The sequence below is a fragment of the Falco biarmicus genome, chromosome Z (assembly GCF_023638135.1).
Source record: "Falco biarmicus isolate bFalBia1 chromosome Z, bFalBia1.pri, whole genome shotgun sequence".
Taxonomy (NCBI): domain Eukaryota; kingdom Metazoa; phylum Chordata; class Aves; order Falconiformes; family Falconidae; genus Falco; species Falco biarmicus.
In genome coordinates, this window is record NC_079311.1 from 64,326,518 (window position 1) to 64,350,646 (window position 24,129).

The 24,129-nt window shown below is 38.9% G+C and overlaps 2 protein-coding genes across 7 annotated transcripts in view; both read left to right on the plus strand.

Annotated features, from left to right (window-relative positions):
* The window catches only part of ELOVL7 (ELOVL fatty acid elongase 7), a 32,690-nt gene extending 17,248 nt beyond the window's left edge, over window positions 1–15,442 (plus strand). For 2 of the 3 annotated variants that reach the window (XM_056325363.1, XM_056325361.1), the window contains exons 2-8: window positions 1,965–2,058; window positions 4,385–4,575; window positions 7,103–7,183; window positions 7,586–7,642; window positions 9,355–9,460; window positions 12,242–12,378; window positions 13,661–15,442. In XM_056325363.1, coding sequence (XP_056181338.1) covers window positions 1,995–2,058; window positions 4,385–4,575; window positions 7,103–7,183; window positions 7,586–7,642; window positions 9,355–9,460; window positions 12,242–12,378; window positions 13,661–13,864 — 840 coding nt within the window. In that variant the 5' untranslated portion in view covers window positions 1,965–1,994 and the 3' untranslated portion in view covers window positions 13,865–15,442. Of the gene's footprint in view, window positions 1–1,964; window positions 2,059–4,384; window positions 4,576–5,667; window positions 6,175–7,102; window positions 7,184–7,585; window positions 7,643–9,354; window positions 9,461–12,241; window positions 12,379–13,660 lie in introns of those variants that run through there. The other variant, XM_056325364.1, reaches the window with a different exon arrangement.
* The window catches only part of DEPDC1B (DEP domain containing 1B), a 29,146-nt gene continuing 20,210 nt past the window's right edge, over window positions 15,194–24,129 (plus strand). For 2 of the 4 annotated variants that reach the window (XM_056325346.1, XM_056325348.1), the window contains exons 1-3: window positions 17,512–17,661; window positions 18,313–18,578; window positions 23,618–23,753. In XM_056325346.1, coding sequence (XP_056181321.1) covers window positions 17,614–17,661; window positions 18,313–18,578; window positions 23,618–23,753 — 450 coding nt within the window. In that variant the 5' untranslated portion in view covers window positions 17,512–17,613. The other 2 variants (XM_056325347.1, XM_056325345.1) reach the window with 2 other exon arrangements.

Below are 24,129 nucleotides of genomic sequence, written 5' to 3' on the forward strand. Positions count from 1 at the left end.
TTTTCATCTGCTGCCTTTCTACTATGGGCAGAACTCATCTGTTAGAAATAGTCTGGTTCCAGATAAAAAGCTTGCTTTTGGTCCCAATGCCTAGCAGGCATAAGAGTTGCTGTTTAAACACTGACAGCACATTTGTCTGACTTGTTGACGCTAATTTTGCTTTACAAGTCAAGTGGATAAATGTAAAGAGCTGTCAATTTGTGAGGGTGAGAGGTGTCAGGGTGAGAGGCTTGCACCATAAGAGGGAGGAAAAGTCAATCAACACCCTCAAGCCCATAATAAATGGCAATTCAGTTTGAGCCAGCATCCCCACAGAATTTTCTGGATTTTAGAGAGCATGTTTTGAAACAGTAGGTTACTTGTTTAACTTAGGTTTTGGCTAGCCTGTGGATATCATTCATAGGTTGGCTTAAGGAGCAAGATGGCAGGGATATTTGCAATTTGCCTCTAACCATGATATCTTCTCTCTCATGCCAAAAGATGGCCCCCAAAGTTTTCGTTGGAAAAGGAAGAGGATGTCTCCTGCTTCTTCTGATTTTTGCCAGCACCTTTATAAAGATAAAGCTTTGTAGCAAACAGTGATATAAACATAGAGCATATGGGAATGGTCAGCAAAAAGGCAGTGACATTGAGCTGGGAAATGCTGATACTGGATGCTCTTTGTGGAAAATGTGATCTTTAAAGAAAAGTGCAGAGGGAATATTTTCTGAACACAAGACTGATGGTGGTTTCAGGTGTTCAGACACAGGACGGAAGTGCAAGCAGGAAAACAAGTGGGTAGCAAAATTAGAATTGAGAAGAGGTAGATCACATGAACTCTAATGAAGGCAGGCTTCTCTGTGTAATTTCAGTAACAGGAGTTACTTGTAGAAGTGGAGATAAGGATGAGACTGCTTTTCAGGAGTGTTAAGGTAAGGACAAATGAGAAGATGATAGTGGGGAGATCTGAGGAGAGAGATGGATTACCATGATGATGGCAGAACTGGCTCTCCAGAGCTGCAGCTAGCTTAGCCTGGAGGAGATGCAGAAGGGCAGCCAGGGGAAAGGAGCTGGTTCTCAAGGTGTGCTGCAGCCTGAACTAACAAAGGTGAATATGGTGTGAAGATTGCACAGGGGTATGGAGAGAAGTCATATGACAAAGTGAGACACTGAGTGGAAATAGGAGAGGTGCCCTTCAAATGTGTTAGGATTTTTAAGAAGTATTTTCTAGGGGGAATAAGACAAGGGAGGGGCTGATGAGTACTTGATTTTGGAGCAAGAAATCAGTATTTGTATAAGCATACTTTGAAAAGTTTTACATATGTAGGTGTTGCTGCATGCAAACTGGATGTGCTGGATAATTGCTGTGAGTTAATGGTATTGTCAGTGGTGCTATGACACTTCATGATCCTGGTGTGGAAACAGTTGATTCATCAGAGTAGTGATTTGCATGCTAATTATAACATAGCTAATTATGGTATTTAAAAGGGATATGCAGACATATTGGCACCTTTCCTCCTTCTCCACCTACCTTAGAAATACTTAGTTAGAAAATTAAAATTTTCAATAGTAGATGTTGCAAAGCTGAACTTTTGCACGTATCAGTGACCTGGACTTCAAGTAGAGATGGTAATAAAAATAGATTTAAGCAGCTGCTCTTTATTTATATTTTTCCTTTAAGACAGTAACAGTTAACCACAGCATGGTTTCTTGAGATAACACTTTATGGGATGGAAGCATCTTGCTTGGTATGTAGAGATTACAAAATCATATTGTTGTGCATAACAGCTCAGCTATAAATTAGCTCCAAACATAGTGCGATGTCATCCGCTAATGCTCCCTGATCTGTTTCACGTCATGCTCTGTTAGCACTCTCTCTGTTTTTTCCATTCTATTTCCTGAAAAACTTTTCCAAGACACTTTACTGACCTTTATTTTATTAATTACAAAAATCTCTATTTCTGTTTTGGCTTGTTTTCCTGCAGGGAGCATCATAAAATCTTAATCAAGTGAAAATGGCCTTTACCAATCTGACATCAAAGGCTGTATTATTGTATGATGAATGGATTAAAGATGCCGGTGAGTCATTTAAATCTAAAACTTATTAACTTTTGATAATTTTGAATAGCAATATGTTGTTATTCTAGGTGTACTGCTTATCAACTTAGAAGTAGCTTTGTCTTCCTATAAATGTTCCTAAGGCTTGTCAGGTTACTTATTGATATTTTTAACTATAAAGAACAGACTAGTTTCTGCATTTTAAAAAAGCAAAGCTCAACTAGTTTATGGGTATAACCTCAGCCTAAATAAATTGCAGACAGTGTTTCTTCTGTCAGTGTTCATGGCTTACCTAAATATATAACTTACATTTTTCCTGCTTTAACTCTTTTTCATTACCAAACAACCGTATTTTATCAGTTAACTGAGCTAGATGCATGGTGTTACTGTATTTTGCTTTTACAAAGTGAAAGAAGTAAAAACCCTGATAAACTGTAATATCTTGAAATTAGAGTACTCTGATAGAGTTCTGTTTTGAAAAGGAATATTAGTCTCTTGTGGCAGCTGGTATGAGGATATTAAACACACTTTGCTTTAATATTGTTCTGTAGTTCTGCATGCTTTAACAAAAAATGACAAAGAAGATCTCAAATTTGGGGTTAAGATCCATCTGTGTCAGTGACATCCCTGGGTGTTCCTTACTGTGGCAGGCATGTAGTGATGGGGGTTAACTTGGGGTTACCCAAGGGGTAAGCTGGGTTACCTGGGGTTTCCTGGGGAAAACTTGAGAAGCAGTTAAGGTTTGATCAATAAAATGACTAATTTATATTTTTCAGTATAGCTGAGAACCATTTCTCTTGTTCTGTAAAACCATGTAAAACAAAAAGCATGCAATTGAGAAGGGAGTTTTATCAGTATGACTTGTGGGGTGAAGTGGATTTGGGTGAAGCCGGGTGATGAAGCATTTCTGATGCAGTGTCCATGACTTCAGAATTTGAGTTCCTCGTTTTCCTACCTACCAGTGCTTGCATTTGGCATGTCTTAGCATACTGTTAGTGGCAGGACATGCTTTCCTCAGGATCAAGCTAGGAAGACAGACAGGAGAGTTTTGGTGGTACCAGTGCAAGGGGTGGATGCAGAAAAAGCCGGCAATTGTGAAGAGCTGGTGATTCCCTTGCAGTGCAACACCCACAGGTGCCTAGTGCTGCGGTTCACAGTCCTTGTTGGCCTGCAGGCAGCAGCACTGGGCACATCACAGGCTGTGAGCATTACAATGTGCTTTCCTCCTCAGTCTGTTTTAAAACTTCCAGTGGCTGTAAACAACATCAGAGGGTCTCACGGGAGATAGATTGCTTGAGTGCTATGGGTTGAAAATCACTGACTTAAGACATTTGGCCATGAATTAAACACTTTTCAAATTGTAGTCGTTCAATTTCACCCCCAAAATACAGCAGCAAATGGTGAAAGCAGCAGTTTGAGTCAATAGTTAAGTTTGGGGTCATTCAGAAACAAATCTTCCAAAGATTAGTTCATAAAAATTAAAATATATATATATTAAAAATACACAAAGTTCATAGCAGTTCTGCGTACAGAGAAATGCCGAAGTCTTTGGTGAGCTGAGGCAGTGATGAACCACAGAAGATTGCAGTGGAATCATGGTGAAGCTCCGAGGGGAGCGCCTGCCAGCGTCAGCTGCAGGGAGAGGGAGCAGGACTCTCTGCAATACTTCTGTATGGGATAACTGGAGAGGGAACTTGCAACACTTAGACCACTTGAAGGCTTGTAATATGAAAGTGTGTGTTTGTCAGGTGGTGATGTGTCCGGACTGAATATACACACGCCTCACGTACTAAGCTACAAATACCAGCTGATGGGACAGAAGGTCTCCTGACTTTAAAATCCCCGTATTTAGTATGTCTAATGTCCTACTGCTTATAAAGCTCAAGGATCTTTAACAGTGGGGCTGCTCCCAGTCTGTGACTTGAACTTTTGAAATAAGGTTCGTGCTTCTCCAGAAGAACGAAAACTCACATGGAAATGCAACCTCAGCGATGTGCTTGTGCAATGCCTTCCCGTGGTGCCCTCTGAGCCCCATGCGTGTGAGAATGCAGACTTCTCATGAAGGAGACCTCTAGGCAGAAAACTGTCACTCGTGATTCTGTGTCTCCTCATTACGTGTGAAGGATCGATGCAGAAAGAAGTGTTGAAACCTACAGGTGCTAAATCTTGTTGTCTAGTCAGTGTGGATTTGAGGTGAATGGACTCTGAAACATGATCAGTGATAGCAAAACCTAAACTGTTCAGAATGAAGTACCTTTCTGTAGCTATTTTAGGATTTAGTAAATACTGGACAGATCTGATTTCTTTTTTTTTTTTTTTTTTTTTTTCTCCTCCTCCCCTCTTCTAGATCCAAGACTGGAAGGCTGGCCACTCATGTCTTCACCTTTTCCAACAACCTTTATCGTTGGAACCTATGTTTATTTTGTCACTTCCTTGGGACCCAAACTCATGGAAAATAAAAAACCTTTTGAACTCAGGCAGATAATGGCGTTTTATAACTTTAGTGTGGTAGCCCTTTCTTTATATATGACTTATGAAGTAAGTACTACTTTCATTTGTAATGTTTTTATGTATTTCATGCATCTAACTGCTACACTTTTAATACATTTATTAATATAATTCCCACTCTGTAGTTCTCTAGTAATAAAAAAATATTATTCTGATTTTTGTAATTAAATTCCTCCAAGCAGTTTGCTAAACTAATTGAGCTGATACTTGAAAAAAGGGAATAAGTCGTGCCTAGAAGGAAATATTATAAAATATTTTGTGTCATAATATATAATCTACAAAATCAAAAATACTTATTTATTTAATTTCCCTGGGCTGTGGCAGGTAAACCAGACTACATGTCTTTCTTTGTTGTAATTGCTTCTCTCCTACAATGTGACAGTCAACTATGATGTTTCAGACATTGTATAGAGTATGTTTACTGTGCAATAATCTTAGTTAGATCTGCCTTTTAAATTACAGAAGTTAGAAAATCTAATTTGGGGAATCCTCATCCTTTAAAAAAAACACAAAACAAAACAAAACAAAAAACCCAAAACAACAAAACAAAAAACCCCAAACCAACCAAACAAAAAACTCCCAAACCCAAAGAATGAAAATATTTAGCATTGATTCCCCACTCACCCCCAACCCCAAAGTAACAAATGTTCTTTCTTTCAAAAGGAATGTCAGACTTGAAGAGTGGAAAGCCTGATGAGTTGTATAGCATTATGGGCTGAATGACCTAAAATTCCTTAACCATGAATGATACAGACTGTGTAGAAGCATTATTTTAGAACCTTAAACTTTAAGATAGCTAATGTTTGTTGAGGGTTTTGGGTTTTGTTGGTTGGTTGGTGGTGTTTGTTTTTTGGTTGGGTTTTTTTGGCTTGTTGGCTTTGCATGGTTTTTTTGGCTGGTTATTTGGGGATTTTGTTGGGTTGGTTGGGGTTTTTTTTGTGAGTGTGATTGGTTGTTGGGGTTTTTTTTGGCTGGTTGGGTTTGGGTTTATTTGGCTGTTTGGTTTGTTTTTTTTGGCTGGTTGGTCTTTAAAGTGTAGCTATTTAACATAACATTGTGTGAATGATAGCCTTATACATTTGTTTGGTGAAGCTTCACTACGGCAGTACTGACCCTCTTTAAGTTAAATCTGGCTATGTGGCTATTTCAGGTTTGGCAAACTAGCAGTGAAAAGTTGTCATATTATAGTGCCAAACTGGCAGGATACCTTTCTGTCTGCTCAATTTGCATAAATTTCATCATAAGTTACAGTGGACTGCTTGACATTTCTTTTAACAGCAGTCTAAAGGCAGTGCAGCAGCAGCTATCTGTGTCATGAGTGTTGTGTGGAAAGCGTGGGCCAGATGCACACATTTGCTATTTAGACCTTGTTTTGAAAAACTGCCAAACTTCCTTTTGTGATTTGGTGCCAAGTTTGAATTTGGTTATAACCCTCAGAAACAAGCAAAAAAGAATTAAACTTCTTTTAGTGTCTGACCCTAACACAGTGTTCAATTAATCTGCTGTCAAGACTTCCACGTTACAATTTCATGAAAGACTGCGTGGATGGAGTGTGACAGATTGAATTTCTGCTATTGTCTGTGCTCAGCAAAAAGCTGATTCTGTCCCTCTTTGGAATGAAGCTATTTGGTGGGTGCTTTAGTATTGTGCTGTCTTGATGGTGTTTCAGATCTTGTTTTATTTAAGCAACTGATTCTTTCAGGAAGTTACACGGACTAAACCCCTCCATCTGTTAAGAAAGCTGAACCACCTATTGTGCCTGTGTGTGGTAATGATCAGTGGACAAGAAGCACTTTATAAACAGAAATGAGATACAGCAGGCCCTGCTGGCTGCCAGACAAATGAGCCAAGTGTAATATTAACAACATTGCTGTTTTCCAAGCTTTAATATATTATAAGAGAAAAGATTATATGCTATTTTTTACATACAGGCCTTTGGTCATGTGTGTGCTCTTGATTGTAAAACTCTAGCTCTTCATTGCTCATATCAGTGAAAGTAATTTAATCATGCAGTTTGACTAAGCAACATTTTAGAAACTACGATTTTAAAAATATAGTGCATAATAATTTCTTCCTTGTCTTTAATGATATTAAGCCATATTTTTCTGTTATGTTGGTTTTCTTTCAGTATTAAGATACTGTGCTGGTTTCTTCTCAGTATTAAGACAGTTGGCTGTGATAGCAGTTTTCAAAAAATTGAAAAATGTTTGATTTGTTTTTGTGACCAGATTGACATGCTAAGTTGCTTTTTTTAACATTGGGTTTGAGATGCAGCTGTTTCTCCTCTTCAGTTACTAATAATGGAATAATGGGTGCAGGAAGAAATTTTTTTATAGGTTTATAGGTGTGGTGCTGGAATTGGAAATTCAGTAATCTGCAACAGCAAAGGATTTTATGGTAGCTAGCCCACACAGAGGTAGATGATGGACAAGACTGCTGATTCAACAAGTTTTTGATATTGTTTTCCTCTCCTGCTTACTGATTACAAAAGTAATCCAAAATTAATGAATTTTTCAAAAGACATAAAGTAAATCTCTGCCTTTTCCCTTTACTCCAGTTTCTTATGTCGGGTTGGGCCACAGGGTACTCATTCCGGTGTGATATTGTTGACTACTCGAGATCACCTACAGCTCTAAGAGTAAGTTGCCAAACACAAAGCCAAATTGTTATGCTACACTGACTTTATTTTTAGAAATTCTTTTTGAGCAACCAAATGCACTTCTGTAGAGTGGAATGCACTAAATGGAAATGCTGTCTTGCATAATGTAGATCATGTGAGTTAACTGGAGAATTGTTAACTCAGATTGTTTGGGAGAAAGAAGGAAGCAACACACTTGTTGGCTTGTTCTTGGTTTTAAAATTCCTTCAGGATTAAAAGATGTTTTGTGTTTTTAAAGAAAAACCAAACAAACCATATACTTAAATATTTGTCAACCTTCTGATGCCACTTACTTTCCTTTATAGTTACTTATTTTTCTTGCAGCTGCTTAGTTTTATTTGACTATCACGATTTGACAGTTTTTGTGATTTACTCTTGCAGATGGTACGAACTTGTTGGCTTTACTATTTTTCCAAGTTCATTGAATTATTAGACACTGTAAGTATTTGTAACCTAATAAAAAAAGTAGTGATGTTTTCTTTTCACAGTAGAAGTGGTGCTGTTGGGGCTGGGGGCATAAATTGCTTTTTATTTAGCCCTCCAGTCTTCAGTTATTGGGATACTATCAAGCTGTTCACCCTTATTATCTCATCTCATCTTATTGTCTCTTTACACTGTCATTCCTTGATCATCAGGAAAAATTTTAATGAGGAAACACACCTTTAAAAATTTAGGAAGCCCTGATAATTTTCCTGTGTAACAGCTGAATACGCTAACCTTTTGTGCTATGGCAGTGCTTGTCTCAGCACTGCAGATGAACAGTTGAGCATGCTAAATTTTTTTTCCATGTCGTCTTCAGATTTTATCTTCTGCATTCGGAATATTTGCATCAGTAGCTCTGAATACAACATAAATTTCTGTACCTGCCTGCTCTAGATTCCTGTGTATGCCTCAGGGTCATAATTATTGATGTATTTGGTATCAGGCTGGCACTCTAACCTGTTTCAACCATCCAAGCAGCAATGTGTTAAAGCAGAATGCAGACCTTGCTCACCACCATCAGCCATCTGTCTTCCCCTCTTCCAGAAACCGACATCTAGGAGGGTTCCTTTAGCTATTTTCAAACCAGCTTCTGAGTGTTGGAATTGGCTGTGATTTCTTTTGCCCTATTGCATGAGGCACAGTAGTGGCCATTTAGGAGCTGACTCATGAGCAGCTAGGATGTTCTACACCCTGCGAGCAAGGTTAGCCATCTAACTTTCATCTGCAAATACTCATGATTCAGCATTGGAAGATCTTACTGACTGAGATGAGTGGAATGGTAATGGAAGGGTCAGGAATGCTAAAACTGGAAAAGCCTGATGAGTTTAGTCCTCTATTTACATTTACTACCCACTAGTTAGACTTGTCCTTTTTAATTAGTTCTTGACCTGAAAAATTATTTTTGCTTAAATTTGTTTTGTTTGAGTCCACCTAATCAGGTACCCGTTTCTCAGCAGCTTTTTGGTTTTATTGCAAAAGTAATTTCTTAGCTGTATTTGTCAGCTGTCATCAAATGTTTTCCCTGGCCCAACAGACTTCTTTTATTCTGTGCTCATTTGCTTGCCATCTGATACTACCCTTTGCATGACCTGACTTTTCCTTATACAGTTTTCTTGCTTTGTCTTCCCTTAACACTTTCCTTGAAGTCTGTCCTGTAAAACGTGGCCTGTCAATATCGATTAGAAATACCTACATATTCTGTCCAATTTTGCCTTTTTCCAAGGGTAGCTAACTCAATGTTCATAATAAAGTGCTTTTTATCTGACTTAGTATTTTCTACTGTGCCTGTATCTGTTGCTGGTTCTTCAGTTAATTTTCTCAAACAGCCTTGCATTAGAAGTTCAGGGGACTTAAAATCTGACGTTTCTAGACACTTCTGAATCCAAGCAAGTCCTTCTTATGCTGTCCATTGCACACATAGGTGGTGGCTTTCAACACTTGCCCTGGCTTTTGGGACTCCACAGGTGGATTTTACATACTGGTTTAATTTTTTTAAATTAATCTGCATATCCAGAGCCTCAGTTTTCTTCCTTCTCTCTAGACCACAGCTGTGAAGAATTTTTAGATGTATAGTAGTGAACAGCCAGCACTGATGCATACAGGTTTTTATAAGTATATTGGGCTTGATTATCTCCTGTAACATACTGTTCATTAAAAATCTATTTCAGATATTTTTTGTGCTGCGTAAGAAAAACAACCAAGTTACATTCCTGCATGTCTTTCATCATTCCATCATGCCATGGACCTGGTGGTTTGGAGTCAAATTTGCTGCAGGTAGTGGAGAGAGAGTTTAAGTTGTACATATCCTCTGGTAGTAAAAGTCAACAATGCTAGACAAAAATATTTAAAGAACAATTAAAAATCTTGCAAACATCAGTGTTTTTAAACGTAGATGTTTGCAGCATTTCATGGAACATCTGAGATCACCATAATTATTTAATGGGTGAGGAGTACTCATTTTTCCTATTTGACAGCATTTTCTGCAGCATTGGTTTCTCATAGAGGGGAAAAGGTGCAGAGGAGAGAGCTGCATGTAAGCAAAGACCATTATTAAATGAAAAAGAGATGTGACTGTAAAATCAGAAGTGCTAGGGGAGGTCTAAAAGGCAGATAACTGCTGAAACTCCTTCAGAGCCATTTTTCCTCTCAAATGTAAGAACTCGGAGTGGAAGACTGTGTTCTCACTTGGTTTTGCCTGTTTAAGAAATTATTCAGGCTGCTTTGCAGTTATTTTTACTGGCTTTAGGCAGCACTGTTTTTTAATTACATCTAATACTTTGTCTTTCACAAAACCACAGAAGTATTTTTCTGGACCTTACATATTACAGAAACTTACCAGAATTTTCATAAATTGAAAGTTTTTTTGTCCACTTCTAGCTTACCTTTACTTTCTTCTTTACTGCTCTGTGTCTATGTATGCAGCTTCCTATGCTATATTATTAGTGTGCACCACTAATAAATATAGCTTGCCATGAGAATAGCCTGATAAGCAGAGTGGAGAAATGCATATTCATTTGGTAGTCCATCTCTAGGAGAGTGTTGGGTTTTTTTAGTAGTGCATACTAAGGGTGTGTGTATGTTTCTTCACACATGTTCTCTGGCATTATGTTTTTTTTCTCCCAGAAAATAGGCAACAAATTGATGAAGAAAACCACTGCTTGTTAAATCTGATCTGTTAGTGCTTGTATTATGAATACAAAAATAAGACTTGGAAGCAGTCCAGAGAATTTGTAGATAGGATCCTTTGAACATGTCCAGTGCACGGATATTCCTAGTACATGAAAGGATGTGCTTCCTCTGTATTTGTTGAGTTTCTGTTATTAGACATGATCAAGACGGCAGCTTCCTTTCTCAAATGTTGCTGAGTAACAGGTATTTTAATGTAATGATAAAATTGTGAATAGCTTTCTCAGCATACATTTCAGTGTGTTTAGAGATTTGCAAAAAAAACCCCAACAAAACCCAGCAACTATCAGTCCGTCCTCTTCAACCTTGAAAAGTTTCCATTTATATGTGATTAACTTTCTGCCTTTTATCTGGACATCGGATCAGTATCCCAGCTACAAGCTTCTGCTTTTGCATCAGATTCAAATTTCCCATGTGATAATTTGACAAATACTTTCAGCAAAGTATGCAAGAGCTGTTTTGTCCTCTGCCAATAATTGTCCCTCCTAGTCATTCAGAGCTGTGTTTATTCCTACAGCTTTATTGCTTATCTTTATACTAATCTTTCCAAATATTCTTCTGTTTGATAACTTGACTTTTTTTCCAAGAATTTCATTCCTGCTGATGATTATCTTATATTCAATTTCATGACTTTTTGTCCTTCTAAATAGTGGCATTGATCAAGTTTTCAACCTGTTTGTAAAAAACACAACAGGTTTGAATGGAGATGCTTCTTTTCTGATCTGAAATAAACAGGGAATTGTAAAATGGTGCTAATGTATGGTGTTGCTTTTTGGAGCGTATTTTTGTACTGTTGATTAGGTTGTTCTTTCTTTTTTCTCTGCTTTAACTATTTATTTTTTCTTCTGAATATTCACTGTGCAAGCCAAAAAAAGTATGTACATTGGAGCTGTAAGAACATTAAAATTATTTTTAAAAATACAAATATCTAAGTTTCAAAGAAAGTTTGCAATCACAGCTGGAAGAGTTATGATCTATCAAGCTGGAAGATTACTGTGAGCTACTAAAATCACAAAATACATTTTATTTTTAACTGGAATTATTCTTAATGGAAAACTGGTGCTTTTTCACCTTCACTAAATGTCTGCTTTTATGTCGTTTTGTTTTCTTCCTGATGGTCAATATTTTCATGTTCATATTTCTCTTAGATCATTTTTACCTATAATTTCTTATGTTCATTAAATACATTCAGGATCATACAACTCCATAGTTGATCCAATGGAGAATGAAGTACTTCCTTACTTGCTTTGTGAAATATTCATATCTTACTAGTTTCATTCATGATTGTGCCCCCAAAGGGGCTACTTGGCCTTAAGTTTCCTTTTCACTGTAAGTATGCTTTTGAGGTGGATGATGGATTTGTGAGACCCTTACTTAAGTCATGATTCCAAAAGATTGTTGCCTGAAACAGATTCTTTCCCTGAGAATCTGGAAATCTGTGTTGGGCAGAGAATTATAATTTGTCCTCCAGAGCTTTGCGAAGTTCATCGTGATGTCTAGAAAAGAGGTATAAAACACAAGAAACACTGTTACTACTAAACTCTGTTTCCATCATGTATATGTTTTAATAAAAAAATTAACCCAAAGAATGGCACTAAAACCTGTTACAGATAATTAGGTCAGCTAGGTTTTAATTCTGTTTTGGAAATAGATAAACCTTTCTGAGAAAGGAAAGTGATACGATCCCTCAGAAATGATGTCAAACTAATTCAAGTTAAATAACTTGAGGGTTAATCAAAGTCTGTAGGCTTTGTGGTACATGTTTTTAATATCTTGACTCAAAACAAACTACTAGGACTTGTAGCCACCTACTAAGTGGCTTTTTAAGTACCTGATCCAATAATATTACTATATTTTGGTTTTCTACAGGTGGTTTAGGAACATTTCACGCTCTGCTGAACTGTATTGTCCATGTTGTCATGTACACTTATTATGGAATCTGTTCTTTGGGACCAGCCTATCATAAATATTTGTGGTGGAAAAAATACATGACAACTATACAACTTGTGAGTAACTTTCTGTTTGATGTAAACACCTCTTAGAAAGCTGATTGTGGCTAATGAGGCTTAATGCAGTACGTTTATGCTTTAGTTATGTTCATATGTGTAGTTAACAGCTGGTATAAGGTTTACTCATGTTTTAATTGAATAAAAACAAAGTTGTGAGTCCCCTCAGTTATATGCATAAATCTGCTTGCTTCAGCTTTCACTATAATCACAGATTTAGACACATGCCCTCTTCAGTTATCCACTATTTGGTAAACAGATTCATAAAACTTAGTGTCTGTATACAAATGATTAGAATGTAAGTTTACACCAAGAAAACATAATTAATGTACAGAATACTCACGTGACTAGTAGTGAAGATTAGGGCAAAAGAAGTATTTCTTTAGAATTTTGTATCTGTCCTTTCACAGAATGTTTTTTTAGAGAATTTACCTCTCTTTAAAAATGCTTAAAATTAAAAAATTAAAAAATGCTCTTGCAGTAATTACACTAAGTGTTTTACCAGCCTTAGATCACTTTCAAAAGGTCACTGCTCTGAGTCCTTTTTCATGCCTGACTTTTTAATAGGCAAATTTTCAAATTTCAGCTTCTGGCTGAACAATTAGTTTGGCCTGAGCAAGGATGCTGATGTAGGAGGGAAAAGAGCAGGGAGAAGCAGCCGTGGCTGTCTGCTTGCACCGGGTCTGGTGTTGATCAAATACTTCAAGTAATCATGTGTAACTGAACAATTTAGCTTGAATGCTTACAACATGAAATCTTTTTGTCTTGGAGGCGCTACCAGTGGATCATTAACTTGGAATTCATGTGTTTGTGTTTTTTTTAAATCCTTCATTAAGTTGTTATTTGGGACCTGCAGACCTTTGTGACATATGCTAATGTGCAGGGAAAATGGGAATTCATGATCACCAATCTTACCCTTTTGTTTTTCCTGGCTAATTTTTTAAAAGAAGCCTCCCATTTGTCACTGGTCAAATACTGTGTGCCTCCTCCTTTCTTCTCTGAACTGATCAGGGCAGAATTCCTAGTATGGGTTTCTCAGTGCTGCTTGTAATTCAGTTTGTCCCAGGACTTGTTTCTTTAGCTTGTGAAAGTGTTTTCCGGTAGAGTAACATTCTGGGAGAGGGGCACTAAAGGTGCATCTCTGTTGTTTTAAGAAGTGCCACCCCCTCCTCTCCCTGCTTTCTGTTTTTCTGTATACAAGTTATGATGAATCTTTTTAAACTTCTGTAGTCAGTTTGCCATTTATTTAAAAATATTTATTTTCTTCACGTTTTTCCTCCAGGTCCAATTTATTATGATTACAGGCCATATAGGACAAATCTACATGATGGATGATTGTCCATACCAGTATCCAATTTTCATGTTTATTATTTGGCTATATGGCTCTGTGTTTTTAGTCTTGTTTCTCCACTTCTGGTACCACGCTTACACGAAGGGACAAAGACTACCAAAGATGGCAAGAAACGGGACCGGCAAAGATCAGTGAAACAAACTCTTGTCTCTAAACCAAAAAAGTGTATATGTCAAAGTTTAAACTTGCACTACTTGACAATCATAATATTTAGGTGCACACACTACACAGTGTGTATTTTGTACATTTTCATCCGAAACAGAATTTGTATTTTTACCATAAGTTATTTGGGACACAGAATTTGGGGGATGGTGGGAGTAGCATGGATCTCTGATTATGAAAAAAAGGCATTTTTTCAGCAACTTGTTCACGTCTATCCTATAAGAAGTCAATGGATAGATGAACTTTATCTAGAAGATGCATGAAAATACAGATATTCATTGGGAAAATTAAAATGTGTATGACAAGTACTGAGTACTTTGAACACTGAGGGCAAATAAATTACTTCACCTTAAATGTTATCAGTTGCTGACACTGTCAGCTACATTTTATTAAAAGAATGAATCTTCAGCAAGTACTGTTTATAGAATCTAAAGCTTATTAATATAGTTAATACATAAACATTGTTAAATGTGTTTACAAACAATATTACTTTAAAGAAAGGAATGTGTTAATCTGTCAAGGTATCGTGTTTCATTTGAAGATCGTAGCTTTTGGGATACACTGTCTTCTACCAAGCTAATTGATTTCATGTTCTACTCCCTTGAACATTATTCTGAATGATGGAAACCTACTAATTTGAGGATTATCCGATAGTCTTGTAGTGTAATGATAAAAACATCTTACTGATTTGTTCACTAAAATAGCCTAACATACTTATTATTCAGTGTATCTATGGATATATTTTAATATTGGTAGCCTAGGCTGTTTAGGGGGGAAAAGATTGTAATTCAATAGCCAAAATCTTAGTCCTCAAGTAGGTTTAAAAAAAAACCAATGTATTTTTGATTCAAGCCTAAATGTCAGCTAGCATGATTCCATTTCCATTATCTATTGAAATACATGCATAGAATTTTTTTGTGGTTTTTTTTTCATTATTATTGTTTGTTTTTAACAACTCAAAGTTTCTCTATTAATAGCACCAGTTACCTTGTCTGGAACTAGGCAAAAAGGTACGTGTTGTTTTCTGAGCTGCTAAGAACAGGGCAGGCAATGGTGACCACACATGACTCCAGTCCATGCAGAATTACCCAATATGTTGTTTTCCATGGTTAGGCAGACTGTTAGGGTCATACATGTATAGAAATCAAAAGACCTAGCTATTTGTATGCAAGGTGCATTTCTACTGTATGAGTTTATTGGGAATTTGGTGCATGCAATAGATCTGTAAATGAGGATTTAAAGGTGTAGAAAACTACAGTTTTCTGTTATGTTTACCACTAACAGAAAAGAAGCTTGTGATAATTTGCTTCGTGCTTCATCTCATCCATTGCATTGTTAAATACCCAGAACCTTTTAATTGCCTCCCTGTTGTACAATTCCAAGAAAGTAAGTTTTGTTACATGAATACTTTTATGGGGATACTGACATTTATGGTGCATTGTTAATGCTTAAAGGAATTTGAGCTTTATCTTGAATGTGAGTTGCAAATGATTTCTTAGGAGATTACATACAAGTCGTCTTTATAAAACAAATAAAATAATTTATATTTTATCTTTCTGCTTGTCAATCCCTGTAGCTATCAACTGTTGTGACTGATTGAAATTAGATCCCAGAAAAGATTTTGATGGCTTGAGACGTATATTGCAACCCCTGAATTTTAAATGCTTGATCCTGGAATCACCAGTGCAGTTTTGGCTCCCTAGCAGTGCATATGGAGAGGTGCTTTAGCACATATTCCAAGACAGTTGGGGTGCTGATCAGAGGCCATGTGTTTTCAGTGGGAAATGCAATCACTGACTCTTAAGTCTCAAATCCTGCCAGTCTCCAGCCTGTGTGTATGCCCTTGGTTTCCAAAGTAGGGGGGGTCATCTCTTAGAGAGAGAGACATATTGCTGTGTTTTCAAATAGCTGGAAAGGATTTGCCTTTGATTACTTTTTAAAGCTTGAACGGTGCCTGCTTTTTATATAATAATTTATTGACTACTGATAAAGTAACTGGGACAATTTGGTTCATTTAGGCCTTTTTGAACCTGTGAGTTCAAATGCAGGCCTTTTGGGAGAAAGGCTGTAATAGCCTGTGCTGCTTCTGGAGGGGAGTAGAGTAGGCATTAGTCCTTCGTCTTGCAGATGATAGCTATGCGCATATGGGAGGTCCTAGCTCTGTCTCCAATTTTGCAGTTATGAACACACCACCACCACCCACCACCACCCCCCAAATATGCATGGAGGAATGCATCCTGCACCTGGGTATGAGGAGCCAGGTACTTTGTCAGTTTGGGACCCAGTTTTGCAACTGATTCTTCAAACTCACTTGGGCTTGAGTAGGAGCTGAGAGTATACACAGTCAAAACTAAGCAGCTCTGCAGGTGGACAGGTGCTGAACATAAAGGAGCCAGGAAAAACCTTCCAAGTCCACCAGTTGTACAGTAGCCACCTGCCACCAGACTCAGTTGTTTGAGATTAAGAATTAATATGCAGGAGCAGAAACAAGATGCTAATCATGCAGTGGGCTGTCAACAAGTGCCATTTCGGATTCTTACCGCATAATTTCTTGCACACTGGTTTAGTTTTCTGGAAGTAACAAAGCATTTGGAGAAAGAGAATTCATTGTTTCAGCAAGTTGTAGGGATGTATCCTAAGAGATGATTTAGTATAACTATGCTAATGACATCAGTACAAAATGTTATTAACCCTGTCTATGCACAGTGTTGCAGCCCATGTGCAGAATCACACAGTCCTGATCGGGATAGTTAAGTTTTTCCTACCTAAAAATAGTGCAGCTGACATGCTGAAGTGTGTTCACATTGGAGTGAACCAAAATCATTAATATTACAGTAAATGTTTGCTGATGAGGGGAATTGCATTGAACTTTTGTATTCCTTATATTTGGTGGAGAAACAGCAGTGTTAGTAGCTACTCCTCTCCTAAGACGCTGAGTCCTGAAAATTGGGGGTGGATGGGTGGCTTTTTGGTGGGCTTTTTTTTTTTTTCTTGGGGTGTTTTTTTTTTGGGGGGGGGGATGTTTGAGGGGGTTTTTTGGTTTTGTTTTGTTTGGGGTTTGTGTTTGGGTGTGTGTTTGGTGGTTTTTTTTTTTTTTTTGGTTTTGGTTTGTTTGGGTTTTGTTTTTTTTTTTTTTTGGTTAATGAACAGGCTCTATTCTCTTTATCAAAGTGGCAATTCACCATACACTATTTCATTGCCATGGTTTGACTGTTGTCCAAACCTAAGCCTGGGCCCCTGTCCTGAACCACTTACTGGCTGAGGAAGAAACACGCAGTCCCTGTTCGTTTTCAAAGTTAATGTATCTTCTGGGAAGTCAGAGCGCCTCACTGGAGCAGGCCCTCCCGCAGCAGCCTCTGCGCACCCGGGAGCAGCCCACCCCCGCCCCCAGCACCATCCCCGTGCCGTTGTTTTCTGCCCAGCCCCAGCCCCCGTCCCACGGCCGGCCCCCCGCGGGCACGGGTGAGAGCCCCTCAGCGAGGCCGCCCCCGAGGTGAGGGCGGAGGGGCGGGGCTGGGCCGGGCCGGGGGGAGGGCCTGCCGCGGCGCGGGGCGGGTCAGCGGCTTTCTTCCGCCAATCGAGGGCGACGTGGGCTCGTCACGTGCTGCCGCCGCCACCCAATAGGTGACGGCTGCGCCTCTCGGGCCCGCATTCAAACGGTCGGCGGGCGCGGCGCGTGCGGCTGCCTGTTTCCGTGGAGACGGCGAGGCCCGGCCGCGTCCATGGAGCCGAGGCTCGTCGGCCCTGGGCCCTACCGCGCTACCCGGCTGGTGAGTGCCTCCCTGGGCTGGGGCCCCCCGACCGCCTTTGTCCCCCGTGTCCACTTGTCCCGTCCGAGCGGGGCCTCCGTGCCCGACGGCGACTCTGGAGTCTCCAGGGTACCGACCGGCGTGGGACGGCCTGGCCGCTACGCCTGCCCTGATGGCCGGGACCTTGCGGCCTGAGGGCCCAGCGTCGCCAGTCCGGCTGGGCCACGGGTCTGTCCCGGGCAGCCGGTCCCCGGTAGGTTCCTCTGGTCGGGAGGTCCCCAGCAGCGGTCCGGGTCTCGGTGCGCTCCGCGCTGAGTCCTGTGGAGCGGCGGGACGCCTGCTCCCAGCGTGACCGGAGCGGCGGCAGAGCCCGGCAGGCTGGAGCTTTAGTCCAGCCTTTGTCGAGTTAAAAACCAAGAGCGGCGTTAAAGCTGTATCTATAAGGCCGTAGACAGTATAGGGTTCTAGATCTTTCCTCTTCCTGTGTCTGGTGTTTGTTCTCAGATCTCAGCTGCTTAAGTCATAGTTTTAGGTCTGCTTGTAAACTCCGACAATCAAAAAATTATGTAGTTTTGCGTTCAAATCTGGCTGCATTCTGATCTTGCTTTGTATAACTAGAACGGTTCCAGGAGAAGAGCTCCCGTAATGGTTTGCTTTGTTCTTCTTCCTTAGTGGAACGAGATAATAGAACTTTTTCGTGCTGGGATGCCTTTACGGAAGCATCGGTGTCGCTTCAAAAGCTATGAGCGCTGCTTCAAAGCCTCGGAGGCAGTGGACTGTTTACATGAACTGCTTGGCTCTAATCAAAACTTTGGGCCAGAAGTGACTCGCAATCAAACAGTTAAGCTGCTTAAAAAATTCCTGAAAAATCATGTTATTGAAGATATTAAAGGAAGATGGGGTAAAGAAGATTTTCAAGATGATGGCCATTTATATAGGTAAACCCATATAGGGTGACTGAAAAATTTTGGTTTTTGGAAACGGGCGGTAATAACTCTTGTTCATTGGTCTTACAAATGTTTTTGTAGAATGCCTTTGAAAAGGTATTACTGCATCTTCTCCCTCTTTCCTTTTAAAGACTTCATTTTCTTCAGTGACAGGCAACTGTCATGGTTTACTCTTTTAGCTTGGATTTGGGATTTTTTTGCTTGTTTGTTTTTAAATATTTTTGAAGGGTGCTTTTACTCAATTACATTCATGAATAGTAACAAAAGCTTTTGCACCTTTTACAAGGTAGTTCTATTTGTTGTTGCTAGACATCAGGTTTGCTAGTGTTGGAAGAGTGCATATCAGTAAGACATGGATGGAAATGCCGATGCCATTAAGCATCCATCCAACTCCAGTTGTCCTTCCTCTCCCTCAACTCCTGACTATTTGGATGCTGTTTCTACTCCTGAGAGAAAGGCCTTCTGAATTCAAAAGTAATTTGTGATGTAACTTCTTCTATATTCCTTGGGTTGTAGATTGAAATTTTCTTAAAAGAGGCAAAGTTTTATTTGCTCATCCTTAAGGAAACTTGCTTACTTATCCCTGTTTAGCCTCTCAGGTGATGGCTTGTTAGCAGAGGAAAATAATTTTCTTTCTAATGAAGGCTTAACCTTACTAGATTGAGTTCTTTGACCTTCGTGACCGTGGTTTGGGTGTCCAAAAGTTGCAAGTTCTGAATTTCTACTATCTTGTAGTGTCCTGTTCAGTGACAAAGCAGTGCAGAAGTGACCATTACCTTAAGTATGGATTTGTAACTTCTATCCTGATGAGTTGTCTTTTGAGGAAATGGGAGCTATCTTCATGCAAAGCAATACGAAAAATAGGTCAGCAATAATGCTGTGTTTCTACATATTACATCTATTACTATATAGCTACAGAAATTTTATGGGGTTTTTTTAGACAGTTTCTTAATATTGTTTTTGGGAGAATGTAATGCTGACTTTCCACTTTATTTGGATGAAGTCAATTTTTCATTTTGGTCTATGATCTTCACTAGTTTGTAGAGCGCGGCTAAGCTTCTTTGCCATCTAGTCTGTACACCTATGCTGTAAATGCAGTTCATTGCTCTCCTAATTTTATTTATTAACTTGGAATGCTTTAAAAGTAAGAGGTATGTATAATGTAATTCTTTTACTTTGTCATGAACAAACTTGGGTCAAGATATTTTATTATAAAAGAACTGTGGTTTATGTTAAACTTGTTTCACTACTGTTCAGTTGATTTACAGCCAGATTGGATTGAATTTGTGTTTAATTCCAGTAACAAGTTAGCATCAATTCAACATTATGATACTACATGACAGTTTTCAGTAAAAGTGGTAGCTGTTTTTTAGCCTGCCTTCTGAAGGAAATGGCACTGAATGCTACAGCTTCCCTGAGAAAAAAAGTTAAATATTCAAAGCAATTGCAATCAACTTTAATGGAGGAATTTTTAAGTGATTTGGAGTCAATAGAAAATGAATGTTCTCTACAAACTTAGCTCCATAAATGGAACTTCCATGTAACAATCAAGAATAATATTAAATTTTAGAGCTTGGGACTCAAATTCGAAGGACCCAGTGTATCAAAGGACTTCTATCTGAAGGTATTTTGAGAAGCTCACCCAAGAAAATCTGTTGCTAAGCATCTCAAAAATATATGGCTCTCTAGTCTATCAGATGTACATGACCAAAGGCTGGGAAAAGGTACTGAGGAAGTATCATGTATGCTTGTCCTGTTCTTAAATTCTTCCCTGGCCACCTGTTTATGGCTGCTATAGAAGGGCAAGATATCGTGATTGTTTACCTAGTCATCGACTAGTTTAGGTTGGAAAACAGGCATGGAAGACAAGAGGAGCTGCAGAGGATCTTACGTTTTGACTTCAGTCTGGAGAAAGTTGAGTGTGAAGGAGTGGTGTGGAGTGGGCTTTATACTTCTTTAAACAGAGTTAGAAAAGCAATTAGGTGCTGGTACAGCACATGTGGTAGTTACATTATTATTGGTTTGGTATGTTCCTGGCCTGGTCCTGCTCTGTCTGTCCTTAGGACAACACTACCCGCGTGCAGTTTTCACTGGTACCATAGGTGTTAAGCACTTCATCTCCTTTTTTTTCTGAGCATTGCCTTTTCATCAAAAGATTAAATATGGGGTTTACGCTACATCTTTTTGGTTTGTGTTTGTTGTGTTTGCAGTTTGTTTTTTGTTTATTTTGCATTGGCTTTGTGGATACACTCAAAATTTTGTTATTGTTTTCTCCTTTGTATTTTCAGCCGTGACTTTCCTGAGCCGTGGAAGTTGTTTAGGTGAAATATTTCTGTGCTTTTAATTTTTTATCTGCTCTGCAGAACGATCGGCAGCTGGACAAGAAAGCTCTTTTATTACAGCTATCTTAATGATTTTTGTTCCCCACTTCCTGTTCAAAATTTAACTAAGTTACTAATTAAAGAGGTTTTTTAGTAGAACTGCATACCTTTCATGCACCTTGAATTGAAGCCAGCTTTTTCGCACTGGGTTTGGTGCATAAGTAAACTACATATGCTACTCATGGTTTTGGTGTTTGGCTTTAAATATTAAGACATGCTTTTCTCCGATTCGTGGAGCTCAACATGGTTTTCTAGCCCGCCTTTGTGTATTTAATGTCCTGGCAGCTCCCTCTGGTGGGCTTTCCTAATGTTACGCTGTAAATACGTTTTTCACCGCATTGATACCGGTAGCAGTGTAAGTCGCTTGTGATTCCACTGATGGTGCTTACTCTGGAAACCTTGATATGCTTCATACCTTTTCTATAAATTCCTGTGTTAATTTCGTATATACTATAACTGTACACTGTGGTGCACCGTTGTGTCATTCATTAAGTTCTCATGTAAGTGTAGCTGTCTGCTCTTACTCATGTAAGTGTAGCTGTCTGCTCTCACTCATTCCACAGAGTATGAAAAAGAGATGTTGCCAAATGTTGATTTGCCTGAGAGAACTGGTTGAGTATTAAATGTGAAGGTGAGAACTCATGTGGCTTCTAGAAACAACAGACTATCTGTCTTGTGTGTCCTGACCTACTGTCCCTGTAGTCTACAATAATAAATGAGTTGTTTTGGAAACTGTCAGGCTTTACTTTTTTAGAACCTAAGCAACTGCATTAAAAGCAAAAGGGTTAGTACTCTTGCACTGCTAGTAAATTTCTGGGAATTCAGCTGTGGTAATTATTATACCATGGATACCAATGTTAGTTGACCCTGTTCTCTATCCATTGCCCTGGACACAAACAGTTATCTCTATTTCCTCCTTGTATAAACTCCTGAAACTAGTGTTACTGGCTGTAAACCATGCTAATCTTGACATGCAAACTTTGGAATGCTCCCCAGTTGTTAGATTTAGGTAACATTATTCTGTTCATCATAGAATTGGAGGCTTTTCATTGTTCATCCAAAAACTTGGCTCTGTCTATATCCTGCTCCTGCTGTAATACCAACTAAAAAGAGGGAATGCATTTCCTTTTTCTGCTTGTAAGAACTATTAATTTACTGGTTGAGAATCAGGGCAGCAAATAATATAAAGCTAAACACTGTGAAGAACTGGAGGGGGAACAGGGAACTGTTGAGAATACTGTAAGGCAAAGAAAGAAAGTCTGCAATTTTAACATTGAACTCTAAGAAGTAATGAATAGCTGAAAAATAGTTGGGAGTGTTCAACAGCTGAACATCTGCAATGTGTTGTGGGTTACTTTTAAAAGGCAGAGTAAGTCTTGCAGGATTAGTGCAAGGTGCTTATTACTTCTCAGGGTTTGTACGAAGGAAGTAATATCTCCTTGTGTTGCAGATCTTCTCTTGAAGAGTGTTATTGTGGAATATACCAAATGGGTTCAGTGTGTGTGATCAAAATCATAATGTGTTTAACCTATGCAGGGTAACACTACTCGACTAATAAAACTGCAATACAAAACTAATTTAAAAATTAAGTGTTGGAACTGCCTATTGAGGACTGGATGAAATTTTAGAGGAAAAGTGAGGATTTCTTGAGCATGAGAATCTTTCTGGGAGGATATATATGCATGCAGTGTACAAGTTCTTATTGCATAGTCACAGAAGTAACTACCTTATACATTCTGATTAAAAAAGCAAGTGAAGCTGAAGCAATTTCTTGAAGCATCAGGAATCTCAGCATCTAAAACCTAGGAGTGCAGGTAAACAAGAGCTGATCTGGGGCAGTCTGATAATCTCTTGCCATTGAACTGATTTGTCAGTCTGATGTGCTGCCATTAATTCTTTGTGTGTGCTCTGACCTAGGTTTGGCAGTAATTTAATTCTGGTCAGGCTGGAGGTATGACTGGGCTGAATGTGATCTGGGATGGTTTGTTTTCCTTGTTTTCTTCAAGAGCTAGCTTAGAGTTTATTTCTACTAACTTCTTCACGGTACTTCTTGAAATGCCTTAAAAAGTGAATGTGTTTTCTGCACAACCTGCTGGAAGAAAAGAACTGCATGAAGAATATGGCCTTTGCATAGAAAGCATATAAACACAGAAGAATGTGGTAACATGGACACAACGGTGTGGACACTTGCACACATACTAACTAAATCCAAGCATTAGCCATGTGACTTAGTTATGTAGTTTTGCTTTGGGATATGCATGCTAGGAGTGCACTTGACATGGGAAAATCTACCCACAGCTTTTTCAGCAGAATCAACATCTTTTAGTTAAGACCAGAGTCAGCTGTTTATGCATAGGCAGCAGGTGCTGTTTGAGATGCGCTGGGATATCAGACATTCACCCAAAGCTCAGCTATGTCATGGGAGGTACAAAGGATCTGAACTATTCTGGAGCAGCAGGTGGAGGCCAAACAAGACACCTTAGGGTATTTTACTTGTCACTCAACACCAGTCTTCAGGCAACTACATCATGCTGTGAATGTCCAAGGCATTTGTTGTATTTTTGCATGTGAAGGCCTACTGCAGTTTTGCATTGGTAAATATGGACTAGGGTGGGGTTCAGAGGCATTAAAAATATTCTGTAATTGTAGATTTCCTCCTTCCTCACCGCTGAAGTCATATCCAAAGAAACCTTCGTGTGGAAAGGAAGTAATTAAATTTCCAGACTGGAATGAACCAAAGGCTGGCATTTCCCAAGAACACATCCCAGTGAAATCAGTTGCAATGGTAAGATACCCAGTTTTCATTTCCCCACAGAAGTAAATTTGAAAAGCAAAACTGAACTAATAATCTCGTTGTTGTGGCACAAAATACTCTGTTATAAAATTAAACGCAAAATACTTCTATTTTAAGTTCATGTGAAGTAAAGCTGTTCTTAATGATTTACTGGGGATGTTGGCTTTGAGTGTTCTTTCTGCTACAGATTACAAGGTCCTGACATCCTAAGTTCAGTATGGCTGTATTTGCCAGTATGCTTACATTCTAGTTTGTTCAGATTCTAACAGGGCATTTATTATACTACCAGACAAAATAGTTACCTTGCTGTCACTTATACTGTAACGCTTACTCAGATACTTCATGTAGCAGAATATGTACAATATTA